General features: G+C 40.7%; 1 protein-coding gene across 3 annotated transcripts in view; it reads left to right on the forward strand.

Annotated features, from left to right (window-relative positions):
• Positions 1–19,811, forward strand: part of LOC138016109 (uncharacterized) — a 71,904-nt gene that overhangs the window by 20,252 nt on the left and 31,841 nt on the right. For 2 of the 3 annotated variants that reach the window (XM_068863283.1, XM_068863284.1), the window contains exon 2: positions 11,155–11,480. In XM_068863283.1, coding sequence (XP_068719384.1) covers positions 11,229–11,480 — 252 coding nt within the window. In that variant the 5' untranslated portion in view covers positions 11,155–11,228. Of the gene's footprint in view, positions 1–7,302; positions 7,441–11,154; positions 11,481–19,811 lie in introns of those variants that run through there. The other variant, XM_068863282.1, reaches the window with a different exon arrangement.

Consider the following 19,811-nt stretch of genomic DNA (forward strand, 5'->3'; position numbering starts at 1 on the left):
TCCTCGCAGTTATGGACACAATTCTTGCAATCGCGTAAGGAGGCATGAAAAATTCAGTTATTTATGCTTATTAAAATAGTCCAATAAACGATTATAGATTACCCTTTGTAGAAAATGCAGGATGGACAGAAACAGGCCTACAATTAGAAAAAATTGAGTGTTCGCCCGAGATTTAAATAAAGGTATAACACGAGCAATTTTCAATTGATCAGGAACAATTCCAGAGGTCAAAGACAGATAAATAATATGGGTTATGAGGCGGCAGATGAGGTGGACACAATCTCTTAACTAAGTCAATAGAAACATGGTCATATCCCACAGCAGTTCCAGAGCGAAAACTAAGACAAATCTCAATGATTTTACGTTCAGATGCTGTGTCGAAAAATATGGAAATTGCAAAATTCCCTGACAAAAAGGAATGATGAAATTTTGAGGATGGTAGAATACTAGAAATTAAATTTGGGCCAATGTTAGTAAGGAACTGACAAAAATGTTCAGCGATTTGCCTTGGATCAGATAGATCTTGGTTGTTAAACTTAAAGTTGGACGGGATCTAATTTGCACTTTGTCTCTCGTTTAAAACTTCATTTATTAGTTGCCATGTGCGTTGAGCATTAGATTTAGCCAGAAACAATCATTGTAAACTATCTCATTTTGAGGATTGGGATCCGGAATGATTGTTTTCCTGTGAAAAGGATAAAAGCTAATAAACATGCTCTCAGGAAGCCTTGGTTCACCAAAGGTCTGTCAAAATCGGTTAGATAATCTGAACTGTCTTTCCGCGACGAACTGAAGCTCTTTTTTTTCATTCTCGAACCTTGGAAAAAAACTCAATTCCTCTGGCACCCAGGGTTATTTTTAGAACAAGAATTGATCGAACTTCTTGGCTTTCGTTTGAGCCGTTTTTTTTTTTTTGCAGCCGTGATCTTTGTTTGAGATGCAAACACAAAATGCAAATGTAAGACGAACTTCCTGAAGAATATTCTGGAAGCTCTACTCATGATAAAATGCCCACGCTTTACCTAAAGAACCATAGCTGGTTTCCATAGAACCTCTCATGTACGGTCCAGGCAACATCTATATCACCTAAGTAATTGTATTTAAGTGTAACATCACAGTAAATTCTACTGGATTTAGTAGTGGATCGACGATGTCTCAAACGCCTTGTCGAACCCCAAACAACGACGGAAGCTCAGATTTAATCATTTCTGCCAGCAGAATGAAAATGGGGCGAGGAAGAGACACAAACGCTTCTGCAGATCTGGGGTGATCGAAATGACGGTAGACCTAAAGAAGAAAATGAGACGTGTGGTAGTCTTGTAGGATTCACACCAAGGAATGTGAACCAAGTCAAGACGAAGTTTAAAAATATTTCTGCTTCGTACAAGGACGCCAAGAGTATAAGCCCTTACTTTGAGCTTACCTATGAAGTTCTCGGAACACGCGAGGCCACCTGTTTCACATGTTCTTGAGGTCACCGATCTCAATCAAAAAGAGTCAGAGGATGACCAAAGTGAAGATAAAGAAAGGTGATCACTGTCCATTTCAAAAAACGACAAAAGTCAAGAAATGTGGTAAAAGCTTTTAAAGGACAGCATGTCTCACGACAAAGAGATGACGGAGTAAATGATGGCATGAGAAAAAGAAATGCAAAATACAGAACATGCTCTCCTGCAGGAATTTATGCGGTCTTTAACTGAACCCCTGAAAAAGAACTAAATTAAGAACTTATAATTTGGATTTCATTCCCGTTCCGTTTAAGTTCCTGTTTTGAAATAATCATGTATAAAACTAAGAGAGAACAGCGGCTAAAACCACTGTTGTTGGTTACACATAATCAGGGTACTGAATTCATTTGTTAATATTCTTTCCAATGCTTAAGAAGCAGAAGAAGTAAAAGTAGTTTTCAGTAACTCATCAGGGTGGGAAAGCCAAATTAGGGGCGTCAGGGTGGCTTAGTGGTTTTCTATCGGGCCTCCCACCACTGCAAGCCGGGGTTCAATTCTGGCTTCGGCTAGCATGTGGGCTGAGTTTCAGTCGATCTCAACCTGACTCGAGGGTTTTTCTCCGGGTACTCCGGTTTTCCTCCCTCATCAAAATCGACTCACAGCTAATAAACATCTGGCTGTGGTGCTGTGCTCCGACATCAAACATGGACTGTATAGTGGCAGCCAGAGGCGCCTTTATATGCTTTCAGTCCGATGTCGTGAGCCGCGCCCTTCGCAATTCAGTCTTCGACTGCAAGTAAGGGTGATTAGCACTAGCAATATTTAATTTAATTTGTTGTTGAAAATGGCGAAGAGGCTCCTTACAGAATTCTCTAATTACATTTCGCACCCTCTTCCCTTCGTCGTTTCGCCTCTGAGCGAAGAGGGCAGGCGCTGGTACAGAAATACCTCCTACATTTGGTGGATCATCTTTGTGATGGCCATGTCCTCGCAAACGTTGTGTAATTCACAATAAGCGATAAAGTTCTGATAGCTTTTCGGGGATTTTCCTCCAATATTTAGACAACGCCAGCGCCCTTGCAGTTCTCAGTCCAAAACCCTGAAGCCGACTCTTACCAATTACCTTGCATGCAGTGACATCGCTTTTAAAACTCTTCGTCCAGTAGCATCAATGACGGCATTTTCTGGATAATGCTTCAATAGGGCTTTTGACAGCGGATCAGGTATGCATCACCAAGGAACAGGGACGGAACTTGGAACCTCCCAATTAGCCGGGTGTTTCACCACTCTCGATTCATTCATAGAGCCTGCTGTACCTAACGACACGAGCATCATGCATGCCGCCGGGGAACCCAACGCTTAAGTAGTCCTCCCGGTCCGTCGTTGGCCCTTTGAAAGCTTTGTCAGTGCCATCTATCGCCCCAACGCCCTCCGGAAAACCAACAATCTCTTCAAATACATCCATTTGTTCCTGTACCTCATTTCGCTATGTAGGAAAAATTGTTCTGGTTGATAACCGAATTAGGGCTCTTGTGATCGCATCCACTATTTCTATCGCGGTGGTTTTACCACAGCCAAACAGCAACCCAGTGCTACGGACAGCAGCCACGCAGCTTTCGGAGCGAGTCCGGGAATTGGCTCAGAAAACAATGGACACAAAGAACAATACAAAAGAAACAGTGGACCATGACGTAAAACACAATAGATTTGTGTCCTAAAGGGATCCAATGAAATGAGCTGCGTCCTGCGTGGGGCCTCTACGGAAGGTGTCTCCAGTTGCCCAGTTGCAAGGCGCCAAAGAACAATAGCCACACGCTTAGGCACACGAACAGCGACACAAATTTTAGTGCTTTGCTTCGCAATTTCGGGACCAGTTTTGTCACAAATTGCTTGAAAGGTCATCTCCTGTTTAGTCGGCTGCAATCTGTTTATTTCTGATACGAACTTTGATAATATAATTTTAATTGCTTTTTCGCATTTTTTACATTTTCTGTAGAATTGTAATAGATTCAACTGTAATTTGACATACGCATTGTTGTAATACTAAGGACAAGTAGTGGATTAGCGCTATATATATAAAGTTATTAAGTAACGTCGCTAACCAGCGCCGGGGCGGTGGAAAAACCCAAATTGTAAGCTCGCGGTGAGTCTGAACAGGAAACGTAGTCCACGTTGTTTGCCTGCGTGCAAGAAGTATATCCGGTTCCGCTGGCTATCTACGTTGTTAGCTCACAGCAACATTCGAAGCCTTTTGAATCGACGAGACCGTGCTTTTGCAATTATCCTTCGCAAAAAGTAAAATGCAGCCTAGTCGAAGACTATTATGACTTGGTCAGCGATCGTGATACTACAACTTTTCAAGTTTATGCGATGTCCCAGACTTGTGTTAATTGTGAAGGCGTCCTAACTTTTCACTCGGCGACAGCTTTGACATTTCATACTCACGAGCAGATTGAATCGTGATTACATACCGCGTTTATCAAGAGTTTTCGCTATCTAGTGCGACCACAGCCAGGGTGAAGAACAAAGACGACGCTTTTCAATTCTATCTCGTCACCAGTCCTAGTCACTGCGGAGCTCCATGAGAAGCATTTACGCGCAAACTAGTCAATTGCATTACTGCTTTCTAGTCGATCTGCACGGATTTTGACCCTCCGCGAGTTTTGATAGATTTTTTTCTTTTACAGCCATTCGTTTCACCTTTTGGTAAGCGTTTGGGAAGTTCCTAAGTATGTTTTCTGTTTTTACTAACCAAATTTTACATTCAAGTAACCGTGGCAGACGATTTGCAAAGCGTCGCCGACAGCCCACCGGGGCACAATTACGTCTGGAAAAGACTCACAGAGGGCCAATACTAAGCTCGAGCTGGCTGTCGACCAGCTGAATGCCAATATAGGCAAAATGTCTGCTCTTTTAGGGCAATTGCGCCAACGTATCCTGACCGGGGAAAGCTCATTCGAAGCTGTAAGCCCTCGACGCTCACTCTCGAAAGACAAATATTCCACCAAACGAGAGCACCTCAATATGGGCGGTTCTTCAGTCGTCTAGGCCGCATTATTAGGGAAAGGCCCGCAAAAGGTCCCACTACCAGAAAACCGGCAGCCCAGCAGGGAAGAAATAATTCTCTCCCTGGAGCAAATAAACCTTTCGGTGAGTGACTTCACGAATTTCGTTGACAATTCTCTCCGCGGTTATCTCAAGGGTCGTTGTGCCAATTTCCGGGCCGGATGTGTTTCAGATTCCTTGCAAGCCTGAGAGCAACTGAGGACAGATAGAGAAATTCTATGTACTGTATCGGGTGTTTCTATCGATTCTGATTATCCTCCTAGTCAGTACTATCTTCACCGGTCTGTCAGAACCAAATTGGAAGTAGAGAAAATTGATTCAGAAATAGCAAAGCTATTACTAGTAGTAGCTATCGCTAAATACGAACTAGACAGTCAATATGATAGTGTGCAGATTTGTATCAGATTGCCATGTTTGGAACCTAATAGTAGGTAGTGCGGTGCACTTCAAACAATAGCCGTGGCCACACTACAGACTTTTTACCCAGGTAAACACGACTTGTTGACAGTTTACCTCGGGAAACTGATTTTTTTCCAGTGGCCGATTTTTCCCCTGGAGCTTGGATATGTCACGAGAACAATAGCGTTTCCCTTGACATCTACTATACCCCAAAGCGTTAGCTAGGGAAAATTCATTTCCCAATTAAAGCTCGTCTGCGAATGTCTTAATGACAGATTCGGACACACAACCCTGGGTCTGTCAGAGTGGGAAAGGAAAGATCTGGTTCTGGACGGCTTTCCTCGCGTCGAGAGTTGAATAGTAAACCGTTTTAATAACCTTGTTGCAGCTCGTCATGAGAATACAAATTGTTCTGTTTCTGTCCCTCGGTTAAAAAAAGATTCCAAATCCACCTAAGACTGAAGTGAAATTTCAAATTCTAAAGCAAAAAAATTCTTGCTATGAATTGTGCCATCGTCTTCACGCTTTGCGGTAATAAAACAAAAGGATTAACTACATTACCACACAGAGTGTCGTGTAACCTTTCAAGATGTTTTCACCCGTAGTAAAATAAACCCGAGATGAATTTACCTCGGACAATTCTGCCCTAGGTTAAACATTCAGATTATATCGGCTAGTCTGTGTCTTTTGATTTCACTGATAACCTCTTTCTTCTCTTGTAATTTATTCACGCAATTTTTTGCTCCACTTTTCTTTTAAAAAATATACTCTGTATGAAAAATAGAGAAGCGGAAGCCGTCTGTATGTTACGGTGAGAGGAAAACGAAGCCGAAAAGCCTTTTAAAATCCTCATGTCATTTAACAGCAGCACCGAAAAATAACTGGGTGAAATACGACAACAAACAGGTCTGTTGGAAGCGTGCTTTAATTTCAACAAATGAGCCCCAAAATCGCCAAGAATTTGTGATGCTGATGAAACATAAAGCAGTTTCTATTTCCAAAAATGATGGAATTACCCGGCGCTAAATAACCTCGTCTAGGAGAGTGAATTTTTGACTTTGTAGAAACAATGGGCAACCTTAAGAGTTGGGTGATTGTGATCTTTGTGTTGAATTCGCGCAGTTCTTGTTGACTTTTATAACACTTGAAAGAAAAAAAAATTATCTAAAACAAAACAACAATCCGATGTCCTGCCACAGATGTATCCAGTTGTCAGCAACACGCAAGGTAACTTGATCACAGGCGACCGCTGAAATCGATGTCAGTTTCGATTATTGCGATTTCCTTGTGCAGCCAGAAGGAAGAACAATAGAAAACTTGAAAGTAGCAAAAAATCTCCCAATGTTTTTTTTTCGCTGAAGGTAACTTCTAACATTTGCGGCACGAAATTAATGTTGTTTTCATGTCACAAATTTTGTTGCTGATGACAAGTTCTTTTTACCTGTACATGCTAAGTATTTTAGCTGTAAATGTAACGTCTCGAAGACATGAGCTCTTGTAGTTATTCTGAAATTCGAGATGGAATAAAGTTTATGTATGTTACCTTTAGCAGGGCGCGTGCGCACACTTTGTAATCTGCGACTTCAGTGCTTACCATATGTTCTCGATCGACACTTCCTCAAAAACTTCCTTGTACTCTTCCTTAAAACTGTGTATCAATAATTATTTACTTTTGCGTCAATAGTTGTTTTGCATGAAGCAGGCGAACAACATCTGTACCTTGCTTAGTTCGCACTTTTGAGCGTTAAAATAGAATTTTCGGTCCTATGTTTCTGGCCGCAAGTCGTATCCTTGAAGTCTCTCATCCAGATACTAACTCCGCCGGACAGGCCTTAACTTCAATGAACTCTTGTCATGGAAACTGTCAGAAGCTCAGAGTACACCCTTAAACTTGCTGAAGTTGAACTTCATGTCACCCTCGAAGCCAATCTTTCTCGATTCCCATTTATTTTCTTCAATCTTTCTGCTGAAGAATCTATTGATCCGAGATCACAAATCCGTTTTTGGATTTTCGATAAAAAAAAAAACGCACCCAAGTTAACAATAACACAATAACAATAGAAATGTAAGCAAAACCCTTGCACATTTTGTATTTAGAATGACAATGAAAATGTCGACGAGTTTTGCAATAATATTGAAAGCACTGCTGTAATTTTTGAACGGCCGTAATTTTAACAGGAATATGCAATTATTATGTTAGATAAAATTAATGCCATTCACAAAATCGCCAAAGCGTTTTCATTGTGAAACATGTCATGGTGAATCAAACTCTCTTGCAACTTCGTTCCCAGGGTCTCTCTTCTATGCCTGCAAGAGACCTGCGGCTGGTCAAGTGGCACTCCTTGGCGAGGATGGCACAGTCGGTTATTGCGCGACCTTGGTGCAAGGGGTCCTGAGTTCGATTCCCGGATCTCACATCCTTGTTTCGACTTCTTTCCGTTCTGTGTAGCTTAAGTAGCTTTAAATACCCGTAAAACGGAGCACTGATGGCGAGGGGGGAGTAAAATGAGCGCACCGTCAAACTCAGGTTTGTCAGTTGAATTACTGTTACGAGTTATCGACGTTAAATATGGTTGCTTTACTTTGCTTTACTTTTGTGGTAGGATTTTAGTTATATTTTGATCCCGCAACTCGTATTCGTTTGACAAGGCATTTTTAAAATAAATTATAAATCTTCACCACACAATGTAAGTTTCGGAAAGGCAAAAGTAATATTCTCACAGGAGTTTCCCAAAAGAGCAGTTAAGCTAAAAACAAGAGCTTTTGCGACCGATAAGACCTTCGATGTCGAGCGACGATTATGAACGTTCACACACAAAAACGATTTCGTTAGTAGATTAGTAGCTATATTGCTAAACAGATCTAAGATCTAATTCAGGGACATCCCTAGTCACACCTGTAGAAACAGGTACATTCGAAGATGAAACTGCAAAGCTCTGCAATAAATTACCTTTGTCAGTTAGAAACTGCATGCCTAGATTTCAGTACCTTCTCCAAATCGACTTTGAACCATTTAAACACATGACTGTAGTGAGCGTAATTTTACTTTGATATTTAGTTATAGTATAGTTTTTATCTAAATACCCTTTTATCAAAGAAATAGGCAGCACATGCTCGGTGATGTGTGACGCAACGTAGCATATGACAAGAGTACTAGCGCTCATGAGTATTTAGGTATTACGCAATTATTCCATCTTGTTCTCGTTGAACAATTCAGGCAAAATATAATCGATTACCTCGATCCTTCTCACACAAACAATGAAGCGCAATTGAGTTAAGAAGCACTACACCGACACACCGTAACGGTTACTTTGCGCAACGCTCGCTACTCGAAAGTGTATAAATATATGACGCACCGTGACAAATGGCAAGATGTTTTTCCACAATTATGTTCACGTGATCCCTTATTCTTCGGCTAAGCTCTTCTACGTCATCATTGCCCAAGACTTATTTGCGGGCATTTGATGTGAAAACGTCATCATTCCCGATTATTTCGTTCGCACTTGCAGCTTTTAAGTCGATATTTTTCCTGGTGATACAGTCACACTACTTATGTAATACTAAATCGCTGTAACTCTATATACGCGCAAGGTACTATGATGCCTCCTCCTGCGGGTGCGGGGACAATAATAAATTAACTAAACGTTTTATGGCAACCAGCCCTAAATTCCTTAAGAGAATTAGCTTGCCGCAGCCAAACAGGTACATTATTCCAAAGCACCGCACCGCTGTAGCTGACACTTCTTTTTAGATAGTTTGTGCAGGGTTTGAGTCTGGAGCAAGGCCATTTAATGATTTGTAGATCTTGACATCTTTATGGAATTTGCGTTGGTTTTCGAGATTTTTCAAATAAAGACGTTCAAGTAAACCAGCGGCGATGGATCAAAAACATAAAACAGCTTCTGCATGACCACAGAAAACACTTTGAGCGATATCATTTCTCAGTGTGAGCGCTGCTTCCATGGCCATTCAAGACTGCTGGAAGCCCACAGGCCAGAATGCCGTGGGAGTGGGCAAACACCTGTGAAGGTGGAGATGTCAAAAGGTGAAAAAAAGGATAAACTGCTTTTCTCATAACCACTACAAGCAACTTCCCGTACTGACTTGGAGGCCATCCCAACAAGATTTGCATAACATGCAGTGGTGTGGATACCCAATGTATGGCCATATGAATTTAGAGCAGTAGAACCCCACTAAGCGTCATTTGAATGCCTGGGTGTACCCCGAGGAGCTCCTCTCGGACAAGGCCACTTTGTGACCTGTTCGACAGACACTAAAGCACAACTTGGCTAGGTTTGGTGACCGAGCCTCCAAGACGGTGCACCACGGGAGGTTATCACACGACATCTGCCAACCTCCAATAGAGGTTTTGCACGGCAGCCATGTGATCCCATGTTGCATGACAGGAACAATGAAAATGTTTTGCCTTAGAAATAACATTTTTTCCCATGGGAAAAATAATCTATTGTTCCTGACATGCGACGTGACTGCCGCGTAAAACCTCTATTGGCCAAGCTAATAGAGGTACTGGAGTCCAACACCTAAAGGGATTTCTTTCCTCCAAACCGACAGCGTGACCATAAACCACGGAGCGAGGATTTGACGCAACATATTTTTCTTTGTTGGCATCTTCAAGCTATTGACTAGTTAGAAGGGTCACCTCGTTGTTCAGAACAGTGACGATACCATAAGCCGAATTACTCAATTCGTTGGACACTCTCCAAGTGGAAGGCGCATTTTCTGAGCGGATTAGTGCCCAAACAATCGCTATGCTATGCACAGCATACATGATCTCGCGCCACAGGTCAATCTGGAGAAGCTTTGACTTGTATTAAGAGCTCCATTATAGATGAGACAGAGACCGTTATCGACCTTTTTGACTTGGCTAGAAGCGCCGCCTCCTTACGGCGCGAGCCCACGTTTGCGACTGTGAGGGGAACTTGTCAGAGTACGTTTTGCAGCCATGTGGAAGGTGGTCGTGGACTTCGTTTAGCTTTGACGTATCGAGTTTCGAATATGTAATGCTCCGCGGGGAGGGCACAAAGCTCTGCCAGATCGCCTGCTTCATAAACCACGCTCGAGCTACACCTTCATAGACACCAGCTGATGCTCAGAGTTTTTTAATTAGTGTAAGCCCCTTACCTTAGCCACGAGGGCTGTTTTAAACGGTATCAGCTGAGCATTTCGCCCTTATTCCAGCAGCTTGATCAGTCTTCAACGGCAGAAACTAAATGCTTCCGACTTCCGATTGATAGGATGTAGAAGTCTTCGAATTTGTGCACGACCGATTTTCTCAAACGGCTTTTTAACATTAGTGAACGACTGAGTAGGAAATCCCCGCACATATCCTAAGATGCCATGGTTATAAGTTGCTGGCACGGTTCTGCCTTCAAACGTCTTTGGTTGAGGCACAGTTAACTAAGCTAAACAGACTATTTGTCCCCTGAGCAGCCACCTAATCTCACGAGGAAAATCAATGGTCGATTTCATCTTGTTCCGTAGCTAAGGGCGTTTTTATATTGCTTTCCTGTTTCTATGGTGACGTATTTCGGAGCAATTAGTCCTGCATCTATTTTAGCTATAATTAGATTCTCATATGGTACAACTGACAGCATTGTTGTTACGTAATACAGTGTTATAGAGTCGGCAATCATAACAGGAAATTCTCTTTAATTGTTGAAATTGGTTTAAGCTCCTGCTTTGAGCCACCTTAACGGACAGTTCCTAATGTTATCCAAATTCTGCGTGTATTTCGGAAGAAAACAAAAATCTTTGTACCCTCTTCCCGCCCTGGCCCCAAAGCTGTTAATTCTCTGGAATCGATCCATTGAGCCAATGTTTTCCTTTCGAAAATGTCCTTTGTTCAAGTCAGCTTGGACAATGGGAATTTCCACTTTAATGAAGCTGTAAGTCACGTTCGGTCTTCTCGAAGGCTTTACTTTCGTTACTCCTAATGGATCGTGTCGCCAGTAAATAACCGATATTAAATACCTAAATACCTAATGTTAAACCGTCAAAGAAAATCTTCTAATACAAAGCGAATTCCGACTAATTTGGCCATTTCAGTAAAAAAACGTCGTGCACTTTTGAAAGGGAACAATCTAGATCTTCTCTCAACCTGACCGCACCATTCTCAGTGGCATTTTTATTTGAATTGAGTTCCAGTTAATAGATTTTTTTTCCATCAGTCGTCATTGGAAAGCTTTTGATTGTTTATTTTTCTGTATCCTTCCTCTTTTAGCTCCTTTAAAAGAAGAGGTCGCTAAAATCGCTAAAAAGCAGAGTGCCTTCTACTACCAATTATCAACTTGGTGGATGTTGCAGTGGATATCGAGACAAAGAGAGGTTATGGAACAATTTCCAGCAGCGTCGAGCTCGCATCCAGCCCCTCGGGAATATGATCGCGACTTGCAGTGTCCAAGTCTTTCTGGAGAACAAGAAGAACGTACCTATCTTCAGGTTGAGAGGTGGCCTTGTTATGCTGCTTACGAAGATGAGAGACAAGACAACTCAGAGGCCAGAAGAACCCTAATCGTACAAAATGCACCTCCCTTCATGGAGAAAGAGGTAAGAGGTCCCCAAACGGAGGTTTTTTATACAATAAAGGTTCTCGTTACAGTTGCAAGTAGACAAGTAATCAACGAAAGTTTGCGCACAATTCTTAATTGCCCGAAAAAGGAAGAAAAATTACAATGCAATTGAAGAATTGCTAAATAAGTTCTGAGCAATTAATTGTATGCTCTCGGAAATGAACGATTCCAGAGTTTGAGTATAATTCACGCAGAAATGAACAGAGCCTCAACGAGAGGCCCTCAGCCTCCCCCCCCCCCCCCCCCCTTCCACATCAGGAACACTGCAATAGTAGTGTAGGAAAACACCGTTCTGAAGTGCACTCATGAATCAATCTTAGCCATTCATATGGTAATTTTTAACTCATTCTGCGCATGCGCCTAAAGTCGAGTGATTCTCAATTTCCTTCCCAGAGTCTTCGTTCCCCTTGACCAGCGGGTCGGGTTACGAGAGACTCTACGATAATCCGTTTGGATAAAGTTTTTGATTGGTTTAAAGTCTGACCATGAACAATCGATTTCGGTAACGAGGCGTATGCGAGCACCGTATGATTGTTTGGATTGGTTCGTTGATTAGTTTGGAGCCTAAGAAAAGAGTGAGAACCTATTAAATCTAATGGAATGGAATCGTCTGTCACTGAGTAATTATGTCTTAAAAATGTAGTCATACCGAGTCTTCAAATTGCTGTATATCATTATATGAATCCATAAGACCTTCTCCTATAGTTACTTACGTACATGTGAGTTCCTTTGAAAGGTGCGAGAACCGTTAGCAGATGAGTTTTTGGGTAGAGAAAGAGTTACTGATGCAAAAAGAACTCGTTTGGCTTGTGACAGTGTTGTTGAACGCTTTGAAAAAATCGTGGAAGGCCCGTCTCTCTGGCATGCAAAGCAATCCTTTCGGTTGGTTGAAAAATTTACTCGCATTTCATTTGGGTTCATTACACTGTACTGTTCTCAACCTCCATTGGAAGAAGAGGCCAAATCAGATATAGAGAATCAAATCAATGAAATGAGATGTATAACTCACATCCAATGGAACTTGTCTTACATTTTAGGTACATGTACTTAGAAAAAATGGAAACTTCAGTTGTTGATTTTGTTATGCAAATACTTAGCTTAACGTTTATGATGAAATAAAAAGTCAGTTACAATAATGACACCATTCTCTTGAGTAATTAAGTACTTCTTTCCGAAGTACATGTGCCTTAACATGCTACTACATAAGGAGTTTTTTTGTCCGTAATTGCGCAGCCCACAGTATTAATTACAGTAGCAATTATTATTTGCTTTTTGAAGCCACAGTGTTTGAGACTTCATAGGTTTGTTGACTGTATGAGTTCTGGCCCCAGTTGTGTGAAGGGTGGATAGTGCTATCCACTAGATAAATCACTATCTACTGGTTAATGTAATATTTATAATAATACTAATACTACTACTACTCCTACTACTACTACTACTACTACTACTACTACTACTACTACTACTACTACTACTACTAATAATAATAATAATAATAATAATAATAATAATAATAATAATATTAATAATAATAATAATAACAACAATAATAAACAAACTTGAACTTTGAACTTTGTTTTGTCGATAACTCAATTGGTTTTGGTAGTGTTTATCTGCTGGATAGTGATTTATCTGGCCCCAGTTGTTCTAAAGGTGGATAACGCTATCTACCGGACAAATCACTATACACTGGAAAGTGCAGTTGGTTCCACTGTTATTTATACACTGGATAGTGATTTATCCGGCTGATAGCGCTATCCATCATTTGAACAACTGGGTAGCGCTATTCACTTTTTGAACAACTGAGGCAAGGTCTTTATCCAACCTGCCTCCTTTGTCGATGAGGACAAAGGAGGCAGAGAAAAGAGACCCTGGGAACGACGTTCGTCTTGATCATCTCTCAGTTTTATCTAACTTTATTTAATCCATGTTGCCTCTCTATATGTACCCGCATGCAACTTAATACCGACAAATGTTTGATAGACTTTGTGACAAATTCTGTGATCGGTTAGCATCCCATTTAATGGAAGGGACAAAGTTTTTGACTGCTTAACCCATTGACACCTCAAACGCCCTAGGATGACCCCAGTTGACGACTAGAATCTCCCTGGCATTAGACAGAGTAAAATCTGTCAAGTCTCACTCCCAGGGGTCAAAGGGGATCAGTGATACCCCATGTTACTCTACAGAAACCAGAGCTAAGTGCTGGCATCAATGAAATACCTGGCTCATTTAGTTTCATGATCTTGACACAGACTTTATGCTTTTACAGTGTGTTTGGGAGCAACTTTACAGAAGCCTATATTTCCGATAAATTACAACTATTTTGTGAAGCAAAAGGAGACGGTAACATTGCAGACTGTGCGGTATTAGGGACTTTACGATTGTACACGACGGTAGACTGGGACGGTTAGATGAGTGTCATATCACGCAAAATCCCAGTGACATTTGACCGTCGTGCTTCTGGGACGGTATGTTTTCGTCGGGTTTCTCGCCGTGGAATCAACGGTGAAAGCGGTACGAATTGATCCATACTTATTCGCACTATTTTAGTCTTTTCCTTTATTATGCATTGAAAACTGATCACCCAATGGGTTAAATGTGCATTTGGTTGTGTTTGTCTTGATTTATCTATCGCTGAAATGAAAAAATTTAGCGAAAATTCTGAGTTCATTCAAGGACATCACTCGGCCACATCGCGGTAGCGTTATCCATAATCCACCATGACACAGGAGGAAAGCAGAAAAGAAGGGTAAAAGAGATAATTGTAGCCGCATTTTTTGTTTATGAACCAATTTCCCTTAGCAGATTTACACTCGCTAGAATCCAAGGAATCTCCCAGTAAGGATAAAGAGGATTCACTGATTCGTATTCATAGTATAAAATAAGAAATTCCCGTCGCTAATTGAACCTTCTGCAAACGAAATTACAAGATAATTTCTCGCTTCTTCAAAAGACTGTTTATTCCACCGTCCTACGGTCGTGTTGGCCGAATCTTAAGTTAAAAAATTTCGCGCCTTTCTACCGTACCCGTCCAAAGTCTCCGGTATACGCATTCAACCGTCCCAGCTTACCGTTGTCCACTATCTTAAAGTCCCTATTAGTCACTTGAGAACGTATTCCAAACATCCCCTCAATTTAAATTTTGTCAGTTGACGGTTAAGTTTGTCAGTAAATTATACTGTCTATTTTGAAGTCAGACTGACCTCTTCATGTTGGTTTGTACAATTGTCAATAGTTTCTAATGTAAGTTATTTTTTATGCCAACAAAAGAAATGTTTAGGTTCAAGGTTGTAAACAAGTATCCGTTCCTGTTTGGAGTGTTAAAATCAACAGCCTTAGGCTTTTTTGCATTGCTAGTCAGAGAGTTGAAGAGAATAGTACCATTTCAAAACTTGTATGGTGCTGGCCACCCTACAGAAAGCCTTTGGCAGTGAGGAAAGGATGACATTATTTGTGGGGTAAGATGGGAAATGAACATTCTCAGGATAATATACAATGTATATATAATATTGTTACATCCAATCTGTCAAATTTGATGGTTCAAAATAAGTACTGACCTCCAATCATCTGGAAAAATGGAATATAAAGTGCATTAAGGATGATTAGTCTTAGCCTCATGAAGAACTTTTGGCTTTTGCAGTTTTAATTTTGCTTGAAACATAATTTCATTGACCTTTCGGTATGCATCTCTCTGCTCTCTCAAAGGAATTTGACGATGTTACTTATACGATTATGTGAATTAAACTGTTCTAAGTGGGGATGTTCATATGCTTCTGGAAGTAAGTTCATACAAACAGAGTCTTTAAATCTGCTCTGTTTGAGGTACATTACATGGTTAACCTATAGAGTATCCAAGAAAGCCAACATGTTTGCACTGAGTTTCTTGAGAGTATTGTCAAAAAAAAAATGCCCTGTATAGAAAAGGTGTCTCTACTCTTTAAGCTTAAAGTCAATAGCCTCTTATTACATGTATTAACAGTTGCACCACCACAGGAGCTTGAACTAACCTTCATGCAAGGGTTTTATTAGAAGCTGGGACCTAGGTACTAGCACCTGTCTTGCACTGAGTACAGTACCCGCCATTGCTCAAAGGAGGTCTCAAGATCAAGAGCTAGAGTATATATAGGGGTGCACGTTCACTCTGTCATAAGGTCCCTTCTACTTTCAAACTTAATGCAACCCTGACACGTAAACATACCTGAGTCCATTTCTTGATTTGTCGCACAACAGGCAAGAAATAGTACAGAACATGACCATGTCAGGCAAGGGTCAGGCAATTAACTCACACCATGGCAAACCATGTTATGTTACCGGTATGTAGTACTAATACTAATGTGGTCAATTAAATTGTCACACTGGAAAGTTTTCACAGGGCTGCCATAAAGGACATTCACCTGTACCAGCTGTTAAACCTGAGCTCACATTGTGAAGGAAATGAAAACTAGAATCAGTTTTTTTATATATTGCAGGTGAAAATTTAATGACAGCCCTGTTTAATGCTGGTTTCTTGGGTGTGTGCTTTGCGTTAGTTCCAGGAAAATGGAAAATGGACAGTGATAGATTTTAATTACAAAAGTTGTTTTTGTGTAACACTTTTCATTTATTTCATTTCACTCACTTTAAGATCTACACCATCTCCTCAAGAGAATTTCTTTTTCATGTTAGTTTGAGCTTACAAACTGTTTTCATTTCTAGGGACTTATCTCATTTGCTAAATAGTTTGGCTGATTTCATGCCGCATAGAATTTTCAAAATCATTAGTGTTTTTAGGCGTTTAAGTTTCAGAAAATTGTATTTGTTCTGCAACATTAATTTTTTTAATGAAGTTTAACTGAGTTGTTTTTTTTTATTATGGCTTGTATGTATTGCCTTGTGTATGTATGTACACTGTATATATATTTCCTAAATTTGCAAAAGCACATTATATGTTCATGGAAGAATAATATTCTAAAATTAAACATGTTTATTTGCCCAGCTAGAAGTATACATCTCTATTCAAGAATTTTCATTATTTGGTGGAGAGCAGTCATTTTCTTTTTATACAAAATAATGAAAAGCAGCAAAATGATACTTCCCTCAAGACCTCTACTTCTTTAGAACATCAAGGAAACTCCTACCCAAAGAACTCATCTTCTTTTGAAAAGAATCCTAAACCTTCTCTGGTGACGAAGAATCTAACTTGAAAGGTCCTTCAAAGAAGACATAGTCTTATGATTAAAGGAATGATTTATTCTTTTGGAAAGAATCTCGTTTTAGAGTCTGGTGTTTCGCTCTCCTTCATCTTCCACGATACAAAACAAAGACAGTCTTTTAACATTTGAAACTAATCCCGGATCAGTGCATTTAGCAGCGACACAATCTGCTTTACACTTCCACGTTACACAAATTCTAATCGAAAATCTTAGGCAACACTTGACAACACAGCCCGTTGGTAACATATTCAGCACAGAATTTTGTCCAGGCATATCGCTCCAACACGTCATATTGTTTCTTTTTCAGTTCTAGGTTGGGATATCCTAATTTTGCTAAAGAAAATTGCATGCCATCGTGAAAAAAATCCTCCACTCGCTTCGCCATTTTGGCGTTACGCCTACGCCTGCGCAATGGTGTTCATGACAAGAATCGTCATTCGAAACGGATTATCCCAGAGTCTCTCGTAACCCGACCCGCTAGTCAAGGGGAACGAAGACTCTGGGAACGAGATTGAGTGATTCTTGGAGACCCATCGGCAATGCGCGGTAAGTAGAATGTTCTTTAGAAAAGAAGGATGTTCTTATCATTGTTTCATTTAACAAATAGGCGTTGCCTTTTGATGATAGATTCATTTTGATCACACGATTAGTGATTGACACTTATTCCGTACATTGACCTAAAATCATTAGCTTAGTTTTAAACCAGTTATCCAGAAGAATCGAAAGTAGAGAGAAGTAGGTTTCATAGTCTATTTAAAAATCCGCTTACCTGAACCTTCTAACCCGTAGAGTGAGACCGTTTTAACGACCCGCCACAGAATTAAGTTTCCAATCACGTTTTCTGAATTTGCTACGAGATTTCAGATTTATTTGAGTTGTCCTGATTTCGAATTATATATGTATTTCTTTTAGATCGAATAATTATTAAAGACTTGATAATATTATACGGTTTGTGGTGGTCGCCTGAGCTGATCAGTTCCGAGTAAGGAAACATTTCATTCGATTTCGTGGCTGTAACGAAGAATTACGCAAGAGCACATGGCTGAGGAAGCCCTGAAAGCTACGAAAACCGATCGGAGGACTGCCAAAGGAACGCTTACTAGATGTGGAAAGTCCTTAAAGTTAATAGAGGCGAAAAGACCAGAGCATGAGGTAAGAGATGGTCTGAGTAAACTACAATTAGCCTTTGACAATCTTGTGGAGAAGCACGAAAATTATTCACGATTAATCGAAGATGACAGTGAGTTCGAAGTACAAGAGGTGTGGATGGCAGATTGTCAAGAAGTCTTTATGTCGATGGAAATGGGCGCAAAAACATATTTGGATTCTTTCTTAAGTCAGGGAAAGGCCCCTTTGAAAAAGTGTGATACATCTATAGCCTCTAAAACGAAACATAATGGTGTTGCTGGGCCAGGAAGTAATGGCATTCCAAATATGCAAATAGAAGACGGCGCCCCTATTGTAAGTTCTGGTGATGATAACCATATTAACACAACAAGTCCCGGAAATAATGATGTCACCTTAAACCATGAAAACACGTCCTTTGTTTCTGGGAATGAAATACATGATAGCATCCAAAACAACTCCAACGCTACAACAGGCGCTTGTGGATTTAAGATGGAAAAGCCCAAGATGCCAAAATTTACCGGAAACGTAAGAGAGTATGCCATTTTTCGTGCCGATTTTAAGCATGCGATAGAGTCGAGATACAGCAAAAGGGATGCGATAACTTTTCTTCGCACATGTCTGGAAGACAAGCCATTAGAATTAATTAAAGGGATAGGCTCGAACTATGGCGCAGCGTGAGATTATTTGGACGCTATTTACGGAAATCCAAGGTTCGTGTCCGATACAATCACTCAAGACATAGTGAAGTTTAGAGCTCTACAACCGGGAGAGGATGCAAGATTTTGCGAATTAGTTCACCTAGGTTAAACCGTGTGTTTGTGAAGCTGACAAGCTAACGCAAGCTGAAAGAGAGGAAGCGGAAATCATTTTAAAGTCGTCTGAAAAGGTGGGAAAGCAGTGGAAGGTACCGTACCCCTGGAAGAAAAATCCCATGCTGTTGCCGGATAATAAGTCATTAGCGATGAAACGGTTGGAAAGTACGGAAAGACGCCTTAAGAAAAACCCAGAGAAAGGAGTGGCTTACGACAAACAGATGGAAGAAATGAAACAGATGAAATTTTCAATAAAACTGTCTGAAAAATAAATGGATAATTACAAAGGCCCAGTACATTATATTCCACACCATGCGGTGATTCGACCCGAGAAGAAAAGCACACCTGTACGAATCGTCTTCAATTCCTCCTCAGTCCATCAAGGTCACGCACTGAACGATTATTGGCTTAAGGGACCCGATATGTTGAACAATCTTTTTGGAGTCGTCTTGAGGTTTAGAGAAAAAGAAGTAGCATTGATGGGTGACATATCAAAAATGTATCACCGAGTACTCATCCAGGAAGAAGATCAACATGTCCATCGGTTCCTGTGGAGAAATTTGGAAACGGACAGAAAATCAGATGTGTACGTAAAAACAGTCCTGACGTTTGGTGATAAGCCAGCCCCGGCTATGGCCCAAATTGCATTAAGAAAAACAGCGGAAGAAAACAAGAAGGACTACCCGGAAGCAGCCGAGGTGCTCACAAAGAATTCCTACATGGATGATATTTGTGGTTCTGTAGACACTGTAGCACAGGCTCAGACGTTGACAGGGGATCTAGACAAAGTACTCGAGAGTGGAGGGTTTGCCGCGAAGGACTGGACGTCAAACAAAGTTCTGAACAACACAGAAAATCAGGAAAAGGGATTCAAGATCTTCCAGGAAGAAGTTGAAGAAAAGGTGCTTGGAGTAATTTGGAATTACGTTACAGATGAGTTCAGCTTCAAAGTTAAAGTGGATTTACCGCCTCTGACAGGTCATTCAGTTGACCTTGGAATAAAAATGACCAAGAGAACGCTTCTCAGTCAAGTTGCTCGCTTCTACGACCCCATTGGATTCGCTGCTGCATTTGTCATCAGAGCCAAAATAGGCTTGCAAGAGCTGTGGCAAATTGGTCTTCATTGGGACGATAAGCTTGCTTATGATGTACAAGAATAGTGGATCCAGCTCT

Source organism: Montipora capricornis, chromosome 9, assembly GCF_036669925.1.
Source record: "Montipora capricornis isolate CH-2021 chromosome 9, ASM3666992v2, whole genome shotgun sequence".
NCBI classification, from domain to species: Eukaryota; Metazoa; Cnidaria; class Anthozoa; order Scleractinia; family Acroporidae; genus Montipora; species Montipora capricornis.